At 41.2% G+C, this 25,726-nt stretch overlaps 1 protein-coding gene across 2 annotated transcripts in view; it reads left to right on the plus strand.

Annotated features, from left to right (window-relative positions):
• CPLX2 (complexin 2) overlaps positions 1–25,726 on the plus strand; it is a 162,956-nt gene that overhangs the window by 95,787 nt on the left and 41,443 nt on the right. Inside the window, exons 1-2 of one of the 2 annotated variants that reach the window (XM_083182054.1) lie at positions 5,992–6,244; positions 25,086–25,181. In XM_083182054.1, coding sequence (XP_083038180.1) covers positions 25,151–25,181 — 31 coding nt within the window. In that variant the 5' untranslated portion in view covers positions 5,992–6,244; positions 25,086–25,150. Of the gene's footprint in view, positions 1–5,991; positions 6,245–25,085; positions 25,182–25,726 lie in introns of those variants that run through there. The other variant, XM_083182055.1, reaches the window with a different exon arrangement.

Raw genomic sequence — 25,726 nt, forward strand, 5'->3', positions numbered from 1 at the left:
TCTGTTTTTTTAACATCCGTTTCCTGTCATAGGTTTTATATTTTTCAAAGGGGATTTTTACTTCTTCCAATGGATATCCTTTGTCGACAAATTGCTGTTTTAAAGTATCTCCTTGGGTTATATAGTCTTCATGTTTAGAGCAATTTTTTCTAATTCTATAGAATTGGCTATTGGGTACTGAAGATAACCAATTTCTATGATGATTGCTATTATGGGGGATAAAAGAATTGCAATCGGTGGGTTTCACATATGTACGGGTATTGATCTTATCCTCTTCTATAAAAATTGAGAGGTCCAAAAAATGTACCAGTTCTTGGCTAATATTGTAGGTTAATACAATGTTTTTGGTGTTGTTATTCAGATGTGTACAGAATTCTTCTAGTGATATTGAATCTCCCCTCCATATAAACAATATATCGTCTATATATCGTACCCAGAGGACCAGGTTGTCCCCGTTCACCCCCCTGTCCACACACCTGGTTCTGGGAACCAGAGCCGGCCCTAGGCATAGGCATACTAGACAATTGCCTAGGGTGTCAGCTTATGCCTAGGTGGATGTGTTTATGTAGGCAGTAGATGCAGAGGCAGATCTCTGGGAGGCAATGGAGTCATCACCCGCCGGGCTCCTGCTCCCAAGGGGGCACCTCTCCTCCCCTGTGAGTTTGAATCAGTTAATTGAAAGCCGTTGATATCACTTCTGTGGCTCACTCCTCCTCCTAGTAGGACCATAAATGTCACACTCTCTTTATTCTAAACATAATATACATACATGCATGCATACATATATTTATATAAGATGGTGTGTGTGTTGGGGGGGGGGGGGGGCACAAATTTTTATCTTGCCTCCGGGCAACTGCGACAAACTTAAGCAACTGAGTGGATGTATCTATGTAAATAAAAAAGAGACAGTGTTTGTATGCATGCATGTGTGGCAGTGGTTGTACTGCATTATGTAGTATGTGAAAGAAGTACAGTATGTACTGTATGTGAGGAGGCAGTGCATGTTATAGCAGGTAGTGCATGTATCGATATATGTGTGAAGGAGGCAGTGTGTATGTGTGTGTGTGTTTATGTGTATAAATATAATATAATACGTGTGTATATATGAAATAGGTGGCACTTCCTGAAATCAGGAACAGCTACTCCATCCGTTTGGCCATTGACACTCGGAAGAGTGATAAACCAGTGGCCCTGCAATTTATGCACTCTCATTTTATATTGATACAACTGTTTGGAGAGAAAGAGGAATTATTTGTTGAAAACAGATAAGAAGAGGATCCAAGGATACATTAGAGGGGAGTATTCTTCAATTCCGTATATCCCATATACCACTCCCTTCATTTTTTTCAAACTTCCGATACTACCTACTATATCCGTTAGGAGAGCGCCCGGATCCTGAGTATAGTACACAAATTTCCAGCTAATCCATCCGTTTGGCCATTGGCACTCGGAATAGTGATAAACCAGTGGCCCTGCACTTTATGCACAAGAATCATTCTGTCTCGAGTCTAAAATGCATGTTAATTGATCATGTTCCACAACCACCGAGAGGAGGAGACAGAGAGCGATTACTGAGACAACGAGAGGCAAAGTGGATCACTGAACTTGGAACCGTGACCCCCAAGGGGTTAAATGCATATAATTCTTTAAATGTCTTTTTATAAAAAGCTTTTTTGAGTGACGGTCCAAATTGGATTAGTAGAATCAATAGGGTGAACAATGTTCCCCCTGCACCTTTATTAATGAGAACACTTTTCCTCATTAATTTCCATGGTGAAACCAAATAGGTTTTCCATGGTTTCTTTTTTCTTTCTTTTTTTACTCGACAATAGTCGATACATTAGCTTTTAATGGTGTTTTTATGTTGTGTGTCTGTTTTTTTCTTATAAATAAAGTTTTTTAATATAATATGTTTGATGAAGAAATTTGGTCATCAAGCAGGATAGAGTATAACATATGGTCACTTAATGATTTTTCAAAGACGATTAATTCTTATACTTTTCATTTTTTGCTGTATATGAAGAGATAATGTTCTGCCCCGCTGCCTAGGTTATGGATGTGCGCTCCATTAGAATGGAACGCATATTATTTCCGGGAGCCGCCATTGTATTTTTTATTCTCAATACTGAATGCCGGCAGCCGGTGCGGCGTCTTTGTTTATTTGTCCCTTTTATAGAATGCCGGCAGCCGTAATTTCCGGTCATGGCCGTGCGTTCCAAGGCTTTGGAACGCATGGTACTTCCGATGCAGTGTCCCGAGTTGCTTTTATGCAATTTTTCCTGTTTATAGCACTGTGTTAATAGCGCTTTTTGACTGAGTACTTGGGGGCACTTCATTACCTTTATATACTAGTTTCTAAATGTGATAAATCCTCTGTAACTATAGTTTTTGGGCTTTGATGACATGATTGGTGGATCACAAGCCCATGTGACATATATGCCTATATATACCCTGCTGATTGACCATTTTGGCTGGTGTGGATGTAGTGAAAGGATCACTCTGTACCCTGTGCTGATGTTTTGACAAAGATCCAGGTGGGGATCGAAACATTAACATGCTTTATAACCAATAAATTCCTCTAAGATTTTTTCATCTCAATGGTGAGTGCCCTCTTCCTTCTTCTTCTGTTATATATATAAAAGACTTTAGCAGATGAATGCAGGTTTTATTCTCAGCAGCGGTTCAATACCCTGTGGGTATTTTCATCAGGCATACTGTTTGTGTGTATATACCTTGTATATATATATATATATATCTCGTAGAATAAGGCAGGTCTCAGCAAACTTCCATGCAGTGAAAAAATTTAAGTTTATTTAAACATATAAGCATAAGCATTGCAACAGGCTGCAATGCTGGACATTATGGTACAGTATGTGGCATGTTGTGTAATGGACATAACGGTGTGTGGCAAAATGTGTAATGGGTATTATGGTGTGTGTAATCCTGGCACAGTGTGTCCAAGTGGTTCTAGCTGGCACAATGGGCCTTATTCTAGTTCACTCTTTCTGACAAAATCCTTCTTAGATGGACAAAACCATGTGCACTGCAGGTTGGGCAGATGTTACTTGTGCAGAGAGAATTAGATTTGGGTGGGGTTTTACTTCAAAGTAAGATCTATATTGCAGTGTAAAAATAAAGCAGCCAGTATTTACCCTGCACGGAAACAAAATAACTCACCCAAATCTAATTCTCTCTGCACATTTTACATCTGCCCCCCTGCAGTGCACATGGTTTTGTCCGTGTAAGAAGGATTTTGTCAGAAAGAGTAAACTACTGTAGAATAAGGCCCAATGTGTAGAAGTGGTACTAATGTGTGGTGTAATGTGAATTGGTACTATAACATTGGCTCAGGCTGGTCATCTGCTATGGGTATATGCCATGTGGGGGACAGGAGGAGGCTTCTGTCGATGCCATGCTAGGGGGAAGGGAAGAGGAGTCTTTATTCCATAGGTAGGACCCCAATTTTTGTAAGTGAGGGGACCCACTATTTTGGGGGGTTTTCGTGATCACTGCAGCCTCCTATGCCATTGTTCTGGTGTGGCCAGAACGTCAATCGCGATCTACCAGTCGATTGCGGAGCTTCTGCTGGTAGATCGCAATCGGTTAGTTAAGCATTATCCCAATGCACTCTGCTAATCCGTTCTAAAACCTCTGCTGGCATGCACATGCACTGCATGCCGGGGAGCTGGGGGGGGAGGGGGTTTCTATAAGCTGTTATGTGGGGGAAGGAGGTCTCTTCACAAGTGTAAGGTTATCCCAGCTGCTGCCTGTGATTAAGTTTTGTCCCCCACCCCCCCCCCCCCATCCTGTTTAAAGTGTGGAGAGGTGGAGAGGTGTCTAAGATCTGCAAGCGCTGTACAAATCATCCGATGGTTGGCACATTGGATGATTTTGCCTCAGCGTGCAAGGCTGTAAATGGATGTTTATGCTAAACATCCATTCGCATGTGTGCTGGGATATAGGCGTGGGGGGGAGGCAACAAAAATTCTTGCCTATGGCAACAAATTGGATAAGGCCGGTGCTGCTGGGAACTTCTGGAGAGTCAGCCTGTCACATATCCTGAGAGCTTCCTGTTATCCGAGGAGCTGTGCGCAGCAGTGCCACCTACAGGCAGCTCGGCATTACATACATACATACATAGCTTCCTGCCTAAAGAGCTTACACAGGAGTCAGGACAGCCTTCGGCTCCAGAGTGCGCCCTGACCCTGCTGCGCCCCGGTGGCGCCGGCTCCCCCTGCGACCACTAGTGCTGCCTACCCTTAGTTACACCACTGGTTGGATCCATTCATTAAATAGGTAACGAGGACATCTCCTACTTACCTGTCATCCCAGAAGTGGAACATGGTCCTCACACACTAGTATGGGGACCTTCATATCTCCCAATTTATCAAATACTGAAAATACTGTACATCAGTTTTGGAGTTTGATTACCAGGGAAGATGGAATTCATTCTTAAAGTTCTGCTCCTTCCTATGAGAAGGTATCCTGCGTTGGGAAGAAGGATCCATTGGTATCCCTCTTTCTAAATTGGGCTCTTTCCTTCAGACATCAGCTCTTCCTGCACATGCGAGAACACCAGTCAGGCTTAGCTGTGTTATATCACTGGTACAGCAGTGGTAGTATTATTATCAGGAGGAAACATGAAAACAGCTGAAGATTATGAGTGCAAAAGCCCCCATACACTGCCTGAAATCGGTTCAAATCGCATGTGTATGACATCCAATTTGATCCGATGCATGGTCTCGTGCGGCATGCGAGCATTGGGCAGGAGATTTTTTTTTAAAAATGGGTGCCCGCTGATTGGCAGAGAGAGGTGTCCATTCTTTAATTAAGGTATTTCTTAAAATTCTCCTGCCCCCCGCTGCCCCAGGACTCTTTGGGGCCCATTTATTAAGGATCGCATTAACAGTCTGGAATATTAGCACCCAGGATCACATTGTACTATGCGATCCTATCGCGGAGATGTATTAGCCTGCACACGCAGGGACAGGTCTCCGAAAGGATTGGAGATTCCTGCTGCGGTCCCTTCTGATGCATTCAGGTGATACTTCATATTTGCCGTAACCCCAGAAAACTCTTGTTTTGGGGAATTTAGCTGTAAAGAAAAAATGGCACATCAAGTGCCAAATTGTATGTGAGCCTCTCGGGAGGCTCAAGAGGGAAATTGATTACAACTTCTCCCCTCAGACAAGTCGCATAGTGTATGAGGGCCTTTAAGTATGGACAACAAAAATACATGATTTTCAACCATCAATAATAATAATAATAATAATAATAATTATTATTATTATTATTATTAGTATTATTATTATTATTACTAATACTACTACTACTACTACTGATGTTACATGTATGTGATTCTTGAACTTAGATAAAACCATTTTGGTGGTTTTTCAATCAAATTGCTTTGATGTCATTGCAAGACTAGATGACAGAAGACCATTAGATTACCTGCTAAAAGAGTGGCAGAGAGAGAGAGAGAGAGAGAGAGAGAGAGAGAGAGAGAGAGAGAGAGAGAGAGAGAGAGAGAGAGAGAGAGTGTGTTCTACTACAACAATGTTTTTTAGAAACCTTTAGCACAGTCAGTGAAAGCCCGAAGCACTATCACAGTTTCTGAAAGGACGTCTAGCACAATGCCAGCCTCCTCACAGTGCAGTACTAGACTGATGTGTATGACTAATTCATGAATTTCTTTGCTTGTAACCAGGACGAGTTTCAGAAGGGAGTATGCCGTCTATTCTTTGTAGTCAGGCATGATTAATATTACACTGCCCAATCTAGAAAAGATGACAGAAAAAATGAAGCATATCATTAGGATCCTTACAAGAAGGTTAAACATGGGTTGGGCTCCGGGGGACCCAGCCTTTAAAGCTGGTAGTGCTATTGTCAAAATGCAAGGTCATCCCTCCCCCACCTCAACACAATCCCCCTATTTCTCTTCAGCTGCGTTACATAGAATGGGAGGCGCCTCCCTCGGCAATAGTCACTGTGAGCGCAGGACGGACAGGCTGCCTGAGACCTACTGTAGCTGATCGCTATCCATCACCGCAGACTAGGCAGAGTTCCCTGCTGGTGGTGATAGGTAGCAGGGGCAGCCAGAGGGAGGGGAGGGAAGGGAGTGACTGCTGATGCTGAGAGTCACCAGCTGGGGAGGCAGCACTCTCACACTGACAGGACAAGGACTGGGTTCCCCCTAGATATCGTGCAAACGCTGCAGTGCTCACCCAGTATCACGGCAGCCCAGGTAAGTGATGTATGTGTACGCAGGCATGACAGCAGGTGTGATGTTACACTGCGAGCAGCGGCTCCACTGTATGGTGTGAATGGAACACGGTGGTGCTGAAAGGACAGCTCCTTTCTAGAATACAAATGAATGAGAGCTCAGGAAGTTCATAGACTACAGTAGCAACTAGTTCTAACGGAACACCGCTATTGTGTTTAAAGTTAACTGTTGCGGGTAACTATCGATATTTGTAGCATTTCAGATAACAGGCATCACGTGTGACATACGATATCACATGAAGCAGGATAGTAATAATTCTATTATTGACATTTAATTTATATACTTTTATGTATACCATCAGAACATATCAACTATCACTAAGCTTTATATATGACTCATTCATGCTGTTTCTTAGCCATAGTACTCGGTGTATTGCTGAAGGGTAGTAACAGAAATGCACGAAAAGAGTGCAACATAGTGCATGAGCAATGGCACTGATAAAGTAATAGCTCAACAAATGAATCTGTCATTTTTGACAGATACACATGAACTTCCCCTATTAAGTAAAATAGTTCATTCTCAGACTTAGATTCTCCTAGCTGCATAGAAAATTACATGCTGAGTGATAGTTGATAAATGACATTAATCAAGCTAGGCTAACAGCTTTGAATGAGCAGCAACCTGATCTTTCTGAACAGATATTAAGCCACTGCCGTTAGTCCCACACTTCTACTATGAGCAATGTTTGTGGTAAGGATGAAGTAACTCATTCTGACCTGAAACCTCATTGTCAGCAGGGACTCTTTGGGACTTTCTTTCTCTGCTTTTGTTATGTTTATTGTGTGGGAGAAAAAAATCAGTATTGTGCAATTTGGCTAATCTGAATGCATTCACACATGCAGGACATCTGTAGTTTATAGTCACTATGTTTCCAGCAAAGGTACATTGATAAATATAGTAAGTGGCGATTGTTAGTATATTCCAAATAACATTCCCGGATAGTTTAACATTGATTATATAGTGTTCAGAATGTATTCTTTTTTTAATGTATACAAAATAGTAAGAAACATTTACACAAATTAGATTACATTTTTTTATATATAATGATGATATATAATGTGTGTTTGTGATTTTCCTTACTATCATCATCTACAAAAGTTGCATTATCCATATCTTAATGTTAAACTTAAATCCCATATACACGTGTGGTATTGTTAATGACAATAAGTACTGTGTCGATGAATTGAGCCTAAGGCTATATATTTTCCTAACCCCCTTTGTGTGAATACACATCTCTGATTAGATTTGTTGGTGACTCTCAACTGGTGGAGGTCAAGAACAACTTATTGTAGAAGCAGGTGAAATGCTTGTTGTATATTTGGTTACACATTCTGACAAGCATTGTTTACTACAGTATGTACAGGATCGAAAGATGGCTATCAAGGCATTTTTTATTATTATTATTATAATATTAATATTACTTTTCTTTTTGTCTAGATTCTGAAAATACCGTTATGATAAATCTAAGAATAATATCTGTATATTATGCCATGCACAGCTGAATTAATGAACAATTAGTAATGTATAAGTAATGTGTGCACATGCACAGAAGTGTTTTATCTCCATATTATATTTGTTGCCTGAGGGATGTGTATATACAATCATTTCCCTGTTGTCAAAGAAGTGTTTATAAGAACCTAATAGAAGTCACTCTGCTTATATCATTAATGATATCAACATTTTTGTAGATGATTGAATTTATTATCAAATATATATTTCCATAATCTTCACAGCTTCCCCAATCTTTGTGCATTAACAGACTGTTTGGGTAGACATGATTGCTTTTCCCGCCTATAATAACTATTCCTATAATACAGAAAACATTGCTCCCCCCCCCCAATGCTGAGCTTGTTGATGCAGATATCACTGTCTTGTGATGGAGACTGTCTTTCAGCAGCAGGAAATGAGTTTCCTCAGTGAATGACTTGGGGATTTCATATGTACCAAAATGAAATAGACTTGCTTATTATTAAACAGTCCTGGAGAATGTGAACAAAATGCTCACATATATTGTTATGTACAGCTGACATACTTTATTGGAAAATATTTCTATTTATCTGTTCATTCATTTATATATTTAATCACATTATAAAAACAGTGCAATATTTTAGAAACACCCCCCCCCCCCCCCCCAAAAAAAAAAAGCAAAACTTTAATTGAATTAAAAATATATAGCTACACATTTTAGGCATACACTTATTGAAAAGTTAATGAAGATACTATACAATTTTTTGTAGTTATTTAAGGATACATCTACTGTATGTAGGCGATACTGCATAATACATTCCCTTACATTTTGCAGTGTATTTACAGCATCCTTGATTGTCAGGGAGACTCCTTGATGTGGCAGCAAGGGATGGATATCAGCATAATTCCCATAGATACTGATGGTGGTATAAACCCTTGATGTTATATAACTACTTTATATACAGTAGTACCAACAGTGGTTTTAAACTGCAAGAAAAAAAAAACATCTGGTTCACTACCATTGATAGTGAAGTATTTGACATCAACCATATACCATCAATGGTGCCAATGGCCATCACTACCCTGAAGAGTCAAGAACTCTCCCTGATTGCACCTTAATCCCATTATGTAGCTGTTACATTCTTAGGAAAAAAGGAAATCAGAGATATATTTACATTCAAATGGGATTATCAGACCCATTTCCTAGCATTGATCTCTATAGCCACATGCATTTTCTAATAAGATTTCTTGTGATCATTTACAGTATAATGAACCACTTGTACATCAAAATACATGAGCAAGCTCTGAAATGTATAGGTGTCTTTACTACAACAGGTACAGTAGATGATACTTACTGCTTTGGGGCTCATTTATATTTAGACGTACTGCAAGTCATTTGTATGACACACATCTCAGATGTTGCAGTACACCTCAGCACTTATAGGTGTTACTTTACAATCTCCCTGAAATGATGTTTGAAACGTAGGCAAGTATGGTTTACAGTCAGTATTGTTTTATGGCTTCACTTGTAAAAAAAATACACCATGAACATAAAATATACATCATGTGCCTAAAATATAATAAATCAATTTGTAAAGATCAGTTATTTTCAATTGTACATTAAAAAAAATGTTTGTTATTCCCTTTAGGCATCAATACATAATTTAGTATTTAAGTAGTTCTGCTGTTCGAGATGCTCCTTATTAAGGCAATTGTAGCTACAGTATGGACTGTATACAGTAGTTGCATTGGGCCTGTTGGTTTTACAGTACTGTACTTTACCTTGTTCCTTTTCCCTGAACTATTAATGAGGCAGTGGACATATTTAGCAATGCATTCCATCCATACATTCAGTGGCCTACACACAGGAAACAAGAATACATTTCCTACTGATTTGTGCAGTGGTAGCACAAACAGCATTAATTGTGTATCTGTGACTTGTCTACTTATTTCATTGTCACATTTCTGATCATACGGATTCATATAGAGTGCTGCATTAGTCTAGTTCATTTCCAATCTGTTACAGTTAGTTTTTACTCATTGCTCGGGTATACATTTTTCTTTAAAGATCATGCAGGCCTAAAGGTGCCCATTCACAAGGGTGATTCCATGGTGATTTGGTACATTTTATTTCAATTGCAGCGAGAAATCGGATGAAAAGTGTCAAAATCACATGTGTGCGACATCCGGTCTGATGCGATGCACAGTCCTGAGACAATCGCATGGGAGCCTGGAGATCACACATGCAGCACTATAGATATATCCCATCATCAAGCCTCCTGCCGGCTTGGGTGGGATCGAATATGATACATCAAAAGGACTGCATATGGGGGGTTATTCTGGTTGATTCACTTGGATGCTAATTTGCATCCTTGCGAGTCAACCAGATCCCGCCTTGTGAATGGTGGTATGCCAGCCCACCATTCGCATGGCGCATTCCTTCGCATAGCATGAGAATGGATGATTCACATAGACATAAATTCTCATGCCACTGGTACCCTCCCACAGCTTTCAATGGTTGCCGACCGAGGTGCACGCATATGTATGGTTGCTCTGAGCAACCTTACATATGCGTGGACGCTCGGGGGGAAGTGGGCGGGCAGCCATGGAACGATGGGTGTTCCCATATGCTACCGGACCAGTCCGGCGAATGCCCATGCAACCGCATATGGGCTTGCAAATGGACCTGACCAAGGTCCATGGTGTATCCTGCCATCCTTTGGAGAAGTCACCCTAGTGTATGAGCAACTTAATGTAGATCGGAGATTGGTGTTGGTTGCAGATGCCTAACTTAGCAAAAAAATATATAATACACTGTGTCAGTGATTCAGAGGTGGACACAGCTGCATTAAAGGCTAACGGGTCTTTATACCAATGCCAAGGCCGGTTGGTGTCCTATTATTATTATTATTATTTACAGTTTCTTATATAACGCAGCATATTCCGCTGCGCCTTACAACTGAGGCTGCTTACCAGTTACAGTGAATCTCCTGGCGTGCATACAAAGACTCACAATTATCACACCATCATCAGCTGTACCATCAGACAATTGCAATTTCAATCTGAAACTCCAGGCAGACCATATTGAGACACATGCGCAAAGGTAAAATTCTCCAACAGTGTAAGCTAGAAGTTGCAAATTAGGGCTTACAGCAGTAGCGGGCCCCTGGGCAGACTCCCAGAGGGCCATTTCTCTCGGGCAATGCATTACACTGTAGAATAACGTTTACTGTGCATGTGCAATTCTCTGGAAACATTTTGATTGCACGTTGGGGGTGATTCAGGTTGGCTCGCAAAGCACATTTGGTTTGATAATGGACAAAACCATGTGCACTGCAGGTGGGGCAGATGTAACACATGCAGAGAGAGTTATATGTGGTTATTATGTTTCTGTGCAGGGTAAATACTTGCTGCTTTATTTTGACATAGCTCCACCTGCAGTGCACATGGTTTTGTCCATTAGCAAACCAAATGCAGTTTGCGAGCCAACCTGAATGATCCCCATTGTTCCCAGGGATTTCTAAACTGCACAAAGCACAAATAACAGGTAAAGTGGCCACTGCTCCATTCTTCCTGTGATTTATGCTTATTTGCAATGCCAGGCCAATGAGGGACTCCAGAGATGGTGTAACAATAATTGCAGGGTACTGTATGTGGTCTGAGCCTGTGTGCTTCCCAACATGCACCTGTAATAGATAGGCCAATGGCTTATAGTAAAATATTCCATCCGAGGTACCACATTTTATCTTAAACATCATTATCTAATCAAGTGTTTTTCGTAACCGTATATACTGTACCTGAAACGCACATGCTTCCCAATTTTGTTTGCACTGAGTTGCAATTCATGCAGCAGGGCAGGGTGGCCGTAATATATGTGTCATTCCTGGTCAGTGACTGGGAGGTACCAGGGGGTGGCTAAACAAAAATATGGAGATGTTGGGAGTGGCATTGTCTTGTTGCTGAAAGAGGTTTAAATCAGAGAAAATAAACCACGTACATAAGAAGCCATACTCAGGCAGAGACACTGCACCTGTCATAGGGCTGTTGCATGTTTCAATGGGTATCTAAAGACACAGTGGGCCTGATTGTCATTTGGACAAAAGGAGCAAGTAACTGTGCACTTTGCAGAATCACGCTGCACTGTAAATAGGGCAGATTTAGAATGCGCAATCATTGCTGCAGTTGCATCTTACTAAGCCATCATATGTGTGGGTATAAGGGCAAATATTTAACAGCTGGGAGGCTCCCAAAAATCAGGTGTTTGCTCTGAGCCTCCCAGAAGAGTTAGAGCATCGCCCAGCATCTGCCCACATCCAATTTGCCCCACCCCCACTAGTTGTCCACAAGTGGGTAGTCTACAGCATTCTGAATACGCAGTTCATTCTTTATCATGCCATAGTGCCCCCACTACCTGCTTCACAGTGACAGAGATGATGGTAATTCCGGCATTGTGAAGCAGGGGCAGGGCCACGATGATCTGGTTAAGTGACCACAGATCCTGTCCCGTCCCCTAGTCAATATCACATTTCCCCAACATGACCTTAATACCATGAACAAGATGTGTCCGTCCAGGGGGGCAGCCAGAATGTCAGTAAGAACAGTATGTATATGGGTGATAATGAAAAGACTTACAGAAATAAATAGGATTGTTTACTGGTATCAGGAAAGGCCCATAGCAAAAAGTGACAGAGGATTTATACAGGGGCAAGTATGTAACTAGCATAGATGCAAGTGGTGCAGCTGCTATGGGGCCCAAAACTGAAGGGGGCCCATCTTAACTGTCTAAGTAATATATTTTACATACATTTATCAGTTGCTAAATAGGGGGCCCTTACAAACTTTTGCTATGGGGCCTACGAATATCTAGTTACGCCCCTGTACAGGGGTCTGGCCATCTCTGAAAAAGGTTGCCATGTTATCAGTACTTTTAGTGCCGAACTTGTGGTCTAATGCCGAGCCTCGATTACAGTGTACAAGCACACCAAGTTATACTGTAGATGACACTCAAAGTTCAATAATGGACATACAGGTTTACAGGAAATGGCAAGCATTATAGGATTAGCAGTAACACAACCACTCTGTTGCTGGGTCTCAGTCAAGTACAGTATGTTTACGGACATAAATACAGTATATCTGGTTACACTATATTCTACGAATCAGAAACTCATGAGGGAGTGGGGGAGATATTGTCTTTGCTTTTCAACCAAGCATGATTTTCAAAGGGATTCTGCAGGATGCAACGTAACACCTACCAAAATACTGATAGTATTACTCATAAAGAGCTAATTATTAATATACGCCAATTTATAAGATACTCCCTTTCACATCCTGCATTAGCCTACTATTTGGGAACAATGCTGTTCTACACTAGAGGTGATTATTATTAATGACTAGGGGGTATTTATCTTGACCCTGGTGCAAAATGTATTTGCACATCAGTGATATATAATGCAGTGAAACATACAGCTTTCATTTACCACCAAGTTTTCTCCAGGTTCCCAGCAGCCTAATTGTAAATTCCGAGGGTTAAGGTGGTTTTCCTTGCTTCTATTATGTAATGCCACTCAGAGTTGGTATTTCATAGCTTTACACACTGTAGTAAATTGATTCAGACCATGGTCCCTCTACTCACCTGTAATCGGGTGGGGTACTTTATATTAGGTCAACAATGTCTAGGACATTTACATTTTTTTGCCTGTATCGACTAATTTGGAGGGGTTAATTTGGAGTGACAAATGGGAGCGATCAATGACAATCTGGCAACGATGAGAGCGGCTATATCTGTAGCTCACCAATTTAAAGCTTACAACCAGCTTGCTATGAAATGACCTAGTCATCTTTGTTATAAGACAACCCCACCTGGATGGATATATGACAAAATGTTGCCCACCACTGAAGAAAATTTCTATCCAAACAACTAATTATGTTATTTGTATTACCAACGAGTGTACAAATGTAAGTAAAGTAATAAGAAAAAAATGATGCTCTTATTGCTAATTCTTAGGGTGTCCTTTCCATATGCACTAATATAAAGCCTGCAATATTAGTAGTAGTGGCTGCATTGGTCCAGGGTTTGCAGTTGCCACATTATGTGCCTTATTCTAGTTCACTCTTAGAGGCAAATTCCTTCTTAGCTCGACAAAACCATGTGCACTGCAGGTGGGGCAAATGTAACTTGTGCAAAGAGATTTAGATTTGGGTGAGTTATCTTGTTTCTGTGCAGGGAAAACACTGACTGCTTTATTTTTACACTGCAATATAGATCTCACTTTGAAGAAAAACCCCACCCAAATCTAATTCTCTCTGCACATGTTACATCTGCCCCACCTGCAGTGCACATGGTTTTGTCCGGCTAAGAAGGAATTTGCCTCTAAGAGTGAACTAGAATAAGGCCCTATATGTGATCGGGGAAAAAAATTCTTTGGTGGTCAGCGACCATTAAATGATTTTTCACGCGTGTGGGGATGTGTAAAAATACACATCCCGTGCATACAAATGCAATGATTCGTGCATTGGGGGGATTCGGGTGGGAGGCGTTAACCTATTCGCTAGTCTGTGAACATATGCAGCCTAGTGAACAGGTCTGAGGGTCAGAGGCACTAAGCTTCAAAAGTGATAAATTGGAGAGTGATAAACAGCCAGCCAATCAGCTCCTGCTTGACATTTTTCAAACACAGTCTGTGACATTACAATAAAGAGCTGATTGCAGGACTGTTTATCACTCTCCATTTTATCACTATTGAAGCTTAGTGCATCTCGCCCTGAATCAGGCCTTATGTTATCTCAGATACATATTATATGGGTTAAAAAGATCTAGTTCAGTTCAGATCTGGTTCCTGAGGGAGTGGCATCGTTTGTAGACAGTGCTTCTCCAGAACTACTATAAGTCTTTTCCCTATTACAGAACCGTGCACAAGCTGTTAGTTTACCTCACTACATCCTCCAGGATCCAGTCTTGCCACCACATCCATGAGTTTATGAATATCAGTAAGCATGTACCACTGCAAGTACTCTTCCTACAGAGAAAGGTAGTAACATCATGTCACGTCAAAAATAACTTACCACAAAATGCGATTTTCAAAAAAGATTAAAGCGTCTTTGTTGAAGACATTTTTTTATTTTTTATTACAAAATATTATCCTTTACCCAGATGTAACATCCTTTGTTTTGTTTACTTAATAGTCTATTTAATACTAGCGTTGCCAATGGCTTCCCTCGCGTGGATGTCTGTTATTATTACTCAGCGGAATTAACACACACAGAGTGTAAAGCATCTGTTTTTTTCTTTATTGCTCTTCTCCCTAATGTCACATCCAGATACTGTAATACATACCTCAGTTTCTTTGTAGGGCACTAAGCTAGGCAAAAATAAAAAATGCCATACAAATGCATCCACTAGTTTTTGCAGGATCCCGGAAGAAACGGACAGACTGACGGGAATTCTGAAAATAAAATTCCATCTCCACAGTTCAGAAACCAGTCCCTACAAGTATATTTCTCAAAATATATATAAAATTGTACAGACACACGCAACCCATACAGTTTTATTATAGTATAGATTAGAATTTAATATTAATATATAAAATGTAACTAGAATTTCTCTTTATTTAATTTATTATGGGAGGAAGCAATGGAGTCAAGGAGAGCTGTATTAGGGTGCAAAATATTAAATAAATAAATAAATAAAATTATTTATTTATTAACAGTTTCTTTTTGGGAGAATATACAAAATCCGCACAGTTAGGGCCATGGTGGGAATTTAACCCATGACCTCAGTGCTGTGAGGAAGTAATGCTAACCATTACACCATCCGTACTGCCCCTATTAAAGAACAAACAAACAACAAAATACCTGCTCGCCAACATTCACCCACACTAATTAGTGATATTTTTAATGATATTCACCAATACAATAGGTATAATCTTAGAGTAGTGCCAAAAACCAACAACTGACTGTTGTTCTTTTCCAGTAAAAAAAAAATAAAAAAAACTACATTAGGCTGGAATACCTCTATCATGACAGATAGAGGTTAAAGAAAAACACTTCCTCTATCACAGGAGAGCACTTAAGCACTGCAGACACAGTGTATTTTCATGTGTCAGGGGACAAGTATTTCCCCATCACTTTAATATGTGACTATGGGAGCAATTCAAGGCTAGAAACTCTGTGCGCTTCTAGCTGCAAAAGTGCAGAATTCACTTTGCTGACCTCGTATGAGTAAAGATAGTTGGTAATGTTTTGTACATGGATGTGTATATATAATGGAGTTATGAAAAATCCAACATTAGTATGTCCTAAACAATATGCTTAATGCAATGTACAGTACCAAAGGAATAGGCAAATATAACGGCTACATCCCTTTAGGATTTATATGTTTCATATCCCCATACCTTTATAAAATAGCACTGTATTAGCTGTCCCTTAGCTGCGCATCCCCACTAACATTTTGCAGCTGGATAAAAACGTGGGGACTAAGGAAGGGGTCTGTTTAATAAGCCTTGACGGAAAGGATAAAAAGTTCCAGCAAACCATCTCCTACCTGTCATTTTTCTAACACTGCCTGTAACATGGCAGGAGTGAGCTGATTGGCTGGTACTTTATCCCTTTCCACTTTATATCCATGCAAGGCTTAGGAATTAGACCCTTACATGCAATACTGTACAAGCCAGAGTATGTGCACATTTCAGGTCAGATGACGGATGGCCTAGTGGTTCCGACTGTTAGGTCGACAGTGTCTGGGTTGATAACAAAAGGTCAACATGCAATATGCCAAAATAGACAAAAAGTCGACATGCAATCGGTCCACGCAGACAAAAGGTTGATATGAAAAAAGTCGACTTTGACAAAAGGTTGACATGAGTTTTTCAAAATTATTTTTTTAGGGACTTTTTAATACTCTACCATCCACATAGTCTACAATTGGGAACGGTAAAGCATGGCGAGCATACATGCTACACTAATTGTGGGTCCATGTCAAGAAGTGTCAACATTGATATCTAAAGAGTGAAAAACTCTTGTCGTCTTTTTCATGTATCGGCATAGGTGTAGGTATAGTGTGTAGGCATAGTAACAGAGCTTAGTGCCAGTATTAGTGATATTAGCATTGGTCTGAGCCTGGTTACTGAGCCTCTGTAAAACATTTAGCTAGAAGCCAGCCTTTGTGATCAATTTTAGGACAGGACATGCCCTAGGCAAGAGTCTAGGTTGTATTGTGGGAAATCAGTGCCTGTCTGTTCTGTGCATGTGCAGAACAGGTCCAGCGTCCTCACGCGCAGTGCCCCCTATAGCCCCAGCCTGATTGACAGGCTGGGGGTATTTGGAAGTAGGGAAGGGGTGTAGGCAGAGTCTGTTAAAAAAAAATGGAGGCATGAAGCTTCTGTTTTGCAGGACTGCTGACGACAGTCTGGCGACACAGATTTACTGACCTTCCTCAGCTGCCGACCAGAGACTTCAAGCCTAAATAATACTGGGTAACCTGGAAGATACTTAGATAACCAATGGTCACACAGTGTGATCCAATGGTGCAACTTGAGATGCAACACTGGATCACGGAAGCTGGTAGATGTCTATTTATACTAGATGCCTCCTGTTGCATTAGCATCTTAGCTGCTTCTTTGCCACTATTCAGTATCAATCAACTTTGAATGAAGCCCTCAGTCATGTCTGGTTTACAATCATTACCTAGGTGCAGACAGAGTCTATATGAGAGTGATCACCGAAACATCATCACTTTTCACCAACGTCACCAATAACAACAACACTTATGGTGTGTACACACTTGTACAATCTGCATGAGATCCAGATCAAAATCTCATCTGGATCTCATGCAGAAAGTCTTGGCTGCATAGACTATATAGTGCAGATCTGCACTATATAGTCTAAATTGTATGCAGATAGTCTAAATTGTATACATAGTCTAAATTGAAATATAGTCTAAATTGTACAAGTGTGTACACACCTTAAGGGCCAGATGCACCAAGATTCAACAAGTGATAAAGTAGAGAGTGATAAACCACCAGCCAACCAGCTCCTGTAATTTTTCAAACCCAGCCTGTAACATGGCAGTTAGGAGCTGATTGCCTGGTGGTTTATAACTCTTAATTGGGTACTTGTTTCCTATCTGGGCGCCCAGGTTTTCTACGTACGGCACCGTAATGAAATCGGATCGCATTGCATCGTACACATACACGATATTGAACGATGCGATGCGATGCGATGCGATCCGATTCGATTTGCCATAGGAAACAATGTGAAATGGCTCAATTTAGCCAAATTGTCATAGGAACAATAGTAACTGGGCCAAAAACACCCCTGAACATTGAAATGTCCCCCCAAAAGTAGTTTACGCCACCCCGCCATCAACGTGAACCCGAAGCGTGGCGAGCGCAGCGAGCCCGCGAGGGGCAGCGGTACGCGTCCTCCGACCTTTTCATGCCCTACTATCCACTAGTAGCCCGAAGCGTGGCGAGCGCAGCGAGCCCCGCGAGGGGACGCGGATACCTTCACAGTTATACGCGTCCCCTCGCGGGCGACGCGGACACCTGGGAAGCCCGCGAAGGGACGCGTTTACCTGTGAAGGTATCCGCGTCCCCTCGCGGGGCTCGCTGCGCTCGCCACGCTTCGGGCTCGGTGGCTCGCTGCGCTCGCCACACTATTCTATTCTCACTCCACGCCGACGTGGATAGTAGGGCATGAAAAGGTCGGAGGACGCGTACCGCCGCCCCTCGCGGGCTCGCTGCGCTCGCCACGCTTCGGGTTCACGTTGATGGCGGGGTGGCGTCAACTACTTTTGGGGGGACATTTCAATGTTCAGGGGTGTTTTTGGCCCATTTACTATTGTTCCTATGATAATTTGGCTAAATTGAGCCATTTAACATTGTTTCCTATGGGAAATCGAATCGGATCGCATCGCATCGCATCGTTCAATATCGTGTATGTGTACGATGCGATGCGATCCGATTTCTCTACGGAGAATAGCATGGTGCGCAATTAACTTAGTGGGCGCCCAGATAGGAAACAAGTACCCTTAATTGTATCACTTTTTGAAGCTGGGTGCATCTGGAACCCATTATACAATTTACATTTACATACTTATATTATACATTATCTTGGTCTTCTAGTATAGGAAACATCTTAAATTGTTGGGTCAGTGATAACATTCTGAGCTTTATTCAATGTTCACAGAATGCACTTTTAGTAATGCTATTCCCAAAACAATGTATAAACCAATGAATTTTGGTTTATGGAGGTTGCTGGCTTTTAACCTGATGCATGGTGTGTATTTCCTGGATTGGAAGCAGTCTTGGCACATGTCTGTAGGTGAGCATTGGCAGCCATGGAACCATCTGGTATTACATTTGTTAAGCTTTCATGTAGCTAGTGTATAGCGTTGCATGATGTAGTCATCTCTACAGAAACAGCACTTTGGATACAATAATGTTTGCCACTTCTTTGACAATATTAGTTTTTTTTTCACATTAATAAACATATATAGATCCTGATGAAGGAGACCAGGGCCTTGAACCATTGAACTCTTATTAAAAGCACAAGTTCACATTTCATCAGGTCTCTGAGTGCCGCTTGCCTACTCCACAATTGTCTATACAGGGCATCACAGCCCCACTTGAGGGCACTGGAGCAAGACCGTCCAGAGGGTATCTTCGCAACACACACACACACATATATATATATTAGCAATAAGCAATAAAAGTTAACATTTTGCTGCTCTCTAATTATAAATGCAATCCACTATATTACAACAGTATAACAACAATAAACAAATAATCTTAAGGCCCCAATACACTTGTACCAGAGGCAAGCAAGTAATTTGGTGCCCCCCCAAAAAATACTTCCCCAAATTCAAATGCTATACAGATGGTGACATACATATACAATAACACATTACAATGGGCGTCATACATACCACACTATATATACAGCATATACAGTAAAATGATATAATGACAGCTAAACCTCACACAGGTGTAGATGTATGGAGAACTGATAAAGTGCCTGGTACTTTATCACAGGCCAATCAGCCACTAACTGTCATTTTTTAAGCCCAGGCTGTAACTTAACCATCAAGAGCTGATTGGCTGGTTATAAAGTACCAGGCACTTTATCATTTATCCTCCCTTATCACTGCTTTATACATCTATCCCTCAGTACCACACCTCCCCGCACCCACTGGCAGTCAGACATGTACATGAGCCTCAGCTCAGCTAATACGATATATTCATATAGGGGTTTTCTAAATATGATTTTATTAAATAGCAGATGCATTGCTGATCATTGTGAACAGTAATTCCTAGAAGATAAGAATCTGTACTTGTTCATTCATTTTGGGCTAACACTCCTCTGTGTACAGTATCATACTATATACAACCAATGCATAGATATGCATTTCATATAATCAGCCATTTAATTAATTGACCTTCATAATGAACTCAAAGAGATATAACATATTTAAATCACGTTACAAGCTCTGTATCAGTGCACACTTACATTTTCTTCATTTTCACAATTGAAGTGAATATAAACAGACGACTACAAGCAATGAATGCATTGTCTAATAAAACTGAAATGTCTCTGTGATACCTATATACAGTCACTGGCATGTTGCCTGGAGTATAATTATGCCAATCAGCATTGCATCAGTGTGCTAATCCTCTGATGTGTCATTCATGCTGTCACACTTGTTTTGGGATGAAACAACAAGTAAACGTGTTCCTTTTTCACAGTTTAGCTGCAATAAGAAATAGAAGACAGCCCTCGGTCAGGCACATTAATTTGTCTTGTTATATAATATTTCTTACTTGTCTTTATATAGTGTAGTAACATGCATCAAATAGATCACAAATGCTTCTACAATGTAAATATTTTCTAATAAACACTATTAGTAAATCAGGTATTGTGTCCTGTCCTTTTAGCTTTCAAGAGGGTCTAATATCTACTGTAGAATTAGGATGTATTCATGTAATGGATGTACAGTATGACAGGGGCACAACACTATGCGCATTAGAAGGATAGCTGAAATACTGTAACGTACCCTTAATGCAACAAATTATAAACAGACTAGTTACCAGCCCATCAAAATGATGGAACATCATAACACTAATGTCAGAGCTAGCGGTTGTGCGCATCTGAATGAAGCAATATTTCAGATTGCTTTAACAGGTGAAATGTAGTGGCTGTCAGTTCTATAACACTTAACCCCCCCCCCAATAGGTGAGGAGCAGTGACAGCCTTTTATTATAAAGGATGAAAGCAGTGACATACAGGATGTCCTATGGGACATGCTTTCAGCTGTTGGAAATTTTACAGGTGTTCTTTACTCTTGTTGCCGATTTGCAGCCCTGTCACCTATTGGATGATCCGTGCATGTGCGCGGTACTCTGTGTGCATGCCCGGGGTCCCTTTAGGAATGAATCCAGCAAAGCCTAGCCATCATTGGCTGTTGACAAGGTGATTGAAAGCTGGGGGGCATGTGTAGGTGGCACCCTGGTGTTTTCTAAGAGAGCCACCTAAAAACACAGATTAGGCCCCTCTGTGGGCCGTGGGGAGGGAGGGCCACTCAAGTCATTTCCCCACGGTCATCGAAGCGTCAAGTAAACCTACACTTATTTGGTGCAAACACAGGGAAAACCATTCAGTGGTAAGTGGTTGCGTTTTCAGCCAGTGCGCATGTCTGTGAACATATTGCCAGCCGTGCACAGTGGGGAGTACAGTGGGGGGCACTCTGATGGGGCGGTGTTTACCTGATCACTGTGCTCCAAACATTTACAGCCCAGCTATAGGGTCTGAATTGGGCCCTTGTTTGCTACAGTATATTGGACCTGCTAGTGATGACTGTAACAAAGCAGGCAATGAGTATGGGAGCTTAGTCAAAGCTTTATTACATTTTGGAGATAAAGAATAACTCCCTCACATATTATGCCACTCGGTAGCTGTATAACTATTGCTCAGTCGTCCTTGAACCGTTTATTATATAGCTTGCCTGTGAACAAAAGAAAAGACTTTCATATTAACACTGACAGCAGAAATGCTTTGAAGTATTATTTAATCCTAAGTATTCCTCAAATAGACAGGTGTCAGTGCGCGCTCTGAAAATTAATAGTGATGTGATGGGTAAAAAGGATTTTATTTGGTAGAAGAATTTGGAATCCCATGACATGAAGTTGCCTGACACATGTAAAGCCTGAGAGATCACAATTGGCTGGATTGTTCCTATTTATCTGTTGCCAGTCTATGGGCACTATCTGTGACAGAAATGTCCACACTGCAGTGCTTAATCTACCCAGCGCATGAGGAGAAGCTAATCCCTTTTACTGGAATTTATCAATCACGTTTCCCATTGGTTGGTGAAAGCAATTCCTCATTTACATTAAATAGCAGCAACACTCAGATCATTTCCATAGCTTTCAGTAATTATAATTAGGGTTGTTTTGAAGGCTGGGAACTGCCTGACACCAGTGCCGTTGATCCCTTGTGGGTAAAACAAAACAATATCTGACAACACTGTGTATGTGTTGGCACTTTATAAAGTTAGTAATCATAATAATTATTATGATATTGGCAATACCAATGTCTTTCTGTAAAGGGAAAGGGGGGACAAAACCAGGGTTTTAATTGACATCATAATACAATGTGGACAAGTGTACAGCCAATCAAAAATTTACTTAATTTTCTAAATGGTTACAAAAATGACAGTAACTATATATACTATTTGCTGCTGATACAGATGTTTTTTAACATATTCCACCTTTTTATTAAATATATTGAGGGATCCCTAATTACTAACTGCAATGAGTCACAATTATACTGTACTTACTTACCCCTTAATGGTAGACTCCCAACATGTGGTACGCACGAGTGTCTCATATGCAAGTGCGTCTCAGTAATTCCTGCGGCAGGGTACGGCAACCCTGACCATGTCCACTTCAGGGAGATGGTCAGGATTCGAGGTTCGGTTGCGCGTGCGTCTCGTGCACAAAGGATCAGTGCGGGCGCAAGTGTGTCTCATGCACAATGAAGGACGCATTTGCCAGTGCTCCATTACATACTGGCAAATGCCTCCATTTAAAACCCCCACTATCCATATGCTACCCAACCTGCTTATACCCCCATTATCCACGTCGGTGTAAAGTTGATTTTCTAAAGTGTGGGGAGCGCAGCATGGTGAGCGTAGCAAGCAGTACATGTAAAGTAAACCGCGGTCCCTCTCCACGCTTTGGGCTCGTTTTACGTGTCCCCTCGCGGGTGAAGTGAAGAAACCCTTTTTATGCCATCTTCATCATCTATGACTATCCTAATTCAGTTGCATTTTGCACTTAAGCTTAAACACCGGAGCTCCAAGGATCCAACAGAAACTTGTGGCTAACTGACTCACCCCACAATTTAAAATGGACAAATATCAGCATGTTGGAGATGTTCATAGGTCCAAAGTGTTGGAGCTGATTGGCTGGCTTATCGCTCACCATTTTATCACTTTTTGAAGCTTGATACATCTGGCCCCTTGACTGTGAACTTAGACACTGTCAACATATAATCCAGATCGCCAGTGACACACCTCTCACAGTAGACTAAAGATGTTTGGAATTCTTTCTAAACACATATATAGTTGTAATTGAAACACAATGGACCTTGGCATGATAAAAAGTATTGGCCACTGGGTTATGGAATTAAATTTAGAGATTCAGATTTATTCACACACAGATGTACAAACGTCGCACATTGTATTGATTAATTCAATCTGGCAGTATAGTTTTGACACTTCCAGTTTTATTTATGTGAATAAAGGTGCCCATATACTTGTCCGATTTGGGTCAGATTTCACCCGATTCAGACGGATCAGGCCAAAATTGGATGTGACTGAGATCTGATCTGATCTTACGTTCAGCCATCAGCAGCACATCCTGGGTTCTTTTTAGCACTCGTGATGTATTGAACCGGATCCCCGATTGGGAAAGCGTAGTGCAGAAGAGGCGCCCTCCCCGCTCTGCAGCTTGCAGCAGGTGGCGGACAGCAGACGGTGGGCGGCATTAGAATAAATAAAAAACTTCAAAAGAATGGGCAGCCGATGATTGGCTGAGAGAGCTCAGTGGCCATCTATTCTTGTGAATGTGTTTTTTATTTAAATTCTCCTACCTCCTGCCTTCAGCTCTTTAGGAGCATTACATGCAAAAATGCATGTCATCTATCTCTTGTAAAAATGGCACATCCAGTGCCAGTATGTAAGCTTCCTGGGGAGCTACCGGGGGATATCAGGGTAAATTGGGTCCAATGTCCTTAGTTGGATAAGTGAATGGGGGCCTTTAGATGTAAATGTTGTGTGAGAAAGACACTTAGGCCCTTATTCTGGTTGGTGCAGTAATATCCGCGTGCGTTCGTGCCGCCGATGTTTTGTGTCTGCGCATGTGCAGAGGCGTCTCTGCGCATGTGCGAGCGGGGCGTACAGCCAAATCCCGCATGAAATGTGAACACTACGAACAGGGGGTGGAGAGGGGCATGAAGGGCTATTTGGGCTCATTACCATATGCATACACCCCACGTTTCATGGGCGTTCCCATGCAAACGCTGGGCGTACTATGGTAATGCAGTCGTGACGCACGTGTAGGGGGCGGACATATGACATCGCCGGATGTCAGCTGCCCGCCCAGATCCCTGCTTTTGCACGGAAAAATGTCTGTGTGGTCTGAGGTTGCGGGAGCTGGTGGACCACTCGGTCCTGCATTCGATGGTCTGCAACCATCGAATGATGGGGGAGTTCCCTAAAATGGAGGAGGCGTATTCCGTGAAAAATACACGTGCGGTCCGTTCAGCCAGCTTCTTACCGCGTACGGACGGAGTTGGCGATCCGTATGGAAGGCAGGGTTTCGCACGCACGGTCCTGGCCGCATATTCGGATCCGGCCGCACCGATCAGAATAAGGCCCTTAGATAGGCCAAGTTGCTTGGGGAACTAAGATGGTCTATTTGACGCGATTGAAGCCACAGTGTATAAGGACAAATTGATAGTTCTCTGTGCTCTGTGTGGGTAATATTATCTTTTTCTCAACCAGGATTTACTGTAAACCTTAAAATGTCATTAGTTATATTGAATTTACATAAAATCTTGGGCATTAGTAAAAAGTTGGTAGTGACCATAGCAACCAAGCAAACATTGGTCTTTATATTGCTTTCTGTCCTAGAATAAAGATGGCTAGCATTACTTTGCACACATTGTATAGTACATGTCTGTTTTCCTGCTTCGCCAATATGTCAAGTTCAATTTATGTAACTTGTCTTCAATTTCGGAAAGTTTTTGACCAATGTTGTCTTTGTTTTGTTGTTCATAGTGTCTCCTAACATCTGTACTGGATGCGAATACTTTAATCAGTAATACAAAACTCATCACAGGAGAATGGATTTCGTTATGAAACAAGCTTTAGGGGGTAAGTTTTAGCTTCCTTTTTTAATCAATTTCTATATCCTGTTCTGTAGTAACCTATATAAGCATTCTCTGATGGCTATAGTAACACTCTTATCCTGACATATGGGGTATATTTACTCATTTTCCATTTTGAATTTTAATTTACATTGATTTTACAGTAGATTTTCATTTGATTTTGCAATCTAGAAATTTACTAAAGGCAAAAATTATTGAAAAATTTCACATAAGACCAAATCCCACTCAAAATCGTCAAAACATCTGTACTTTAAAATAGACTAATATCAGATCCTCTGATTTATTAACATTTGAATTGAATATCAAAGCAAATAATTTACAAAATTGATCTCCAAATCTCCAAACTAACAACAGGATACTGGCCTAAAGCCTCCATTATGATGCTTATAAAAGTGGAGATGATGGATACTGTGCCAATGTTTTTGTAAACAGCAGCATGCGTCACAGTCTAGTAGTGATGAAACACGCAGCACAATTGACAGTGAAGTTCCTTTTGTGGGGACTGACAGAGGGAGCTGTGGTAAAACAAAG

This window comes from Crinia signifera, chromosome 4 (assembly GCF_055691185.1).
Source record: "Crinia signifera chromosome 4, ASM5569118v1, whole genome shotgun sequence".
NCBI classification, from domain to species: Eukaryota; Metazoa; Chordata; class Amphibia; order Anura; family Myobatrachidae; genus Crinia; species Crinia signifera.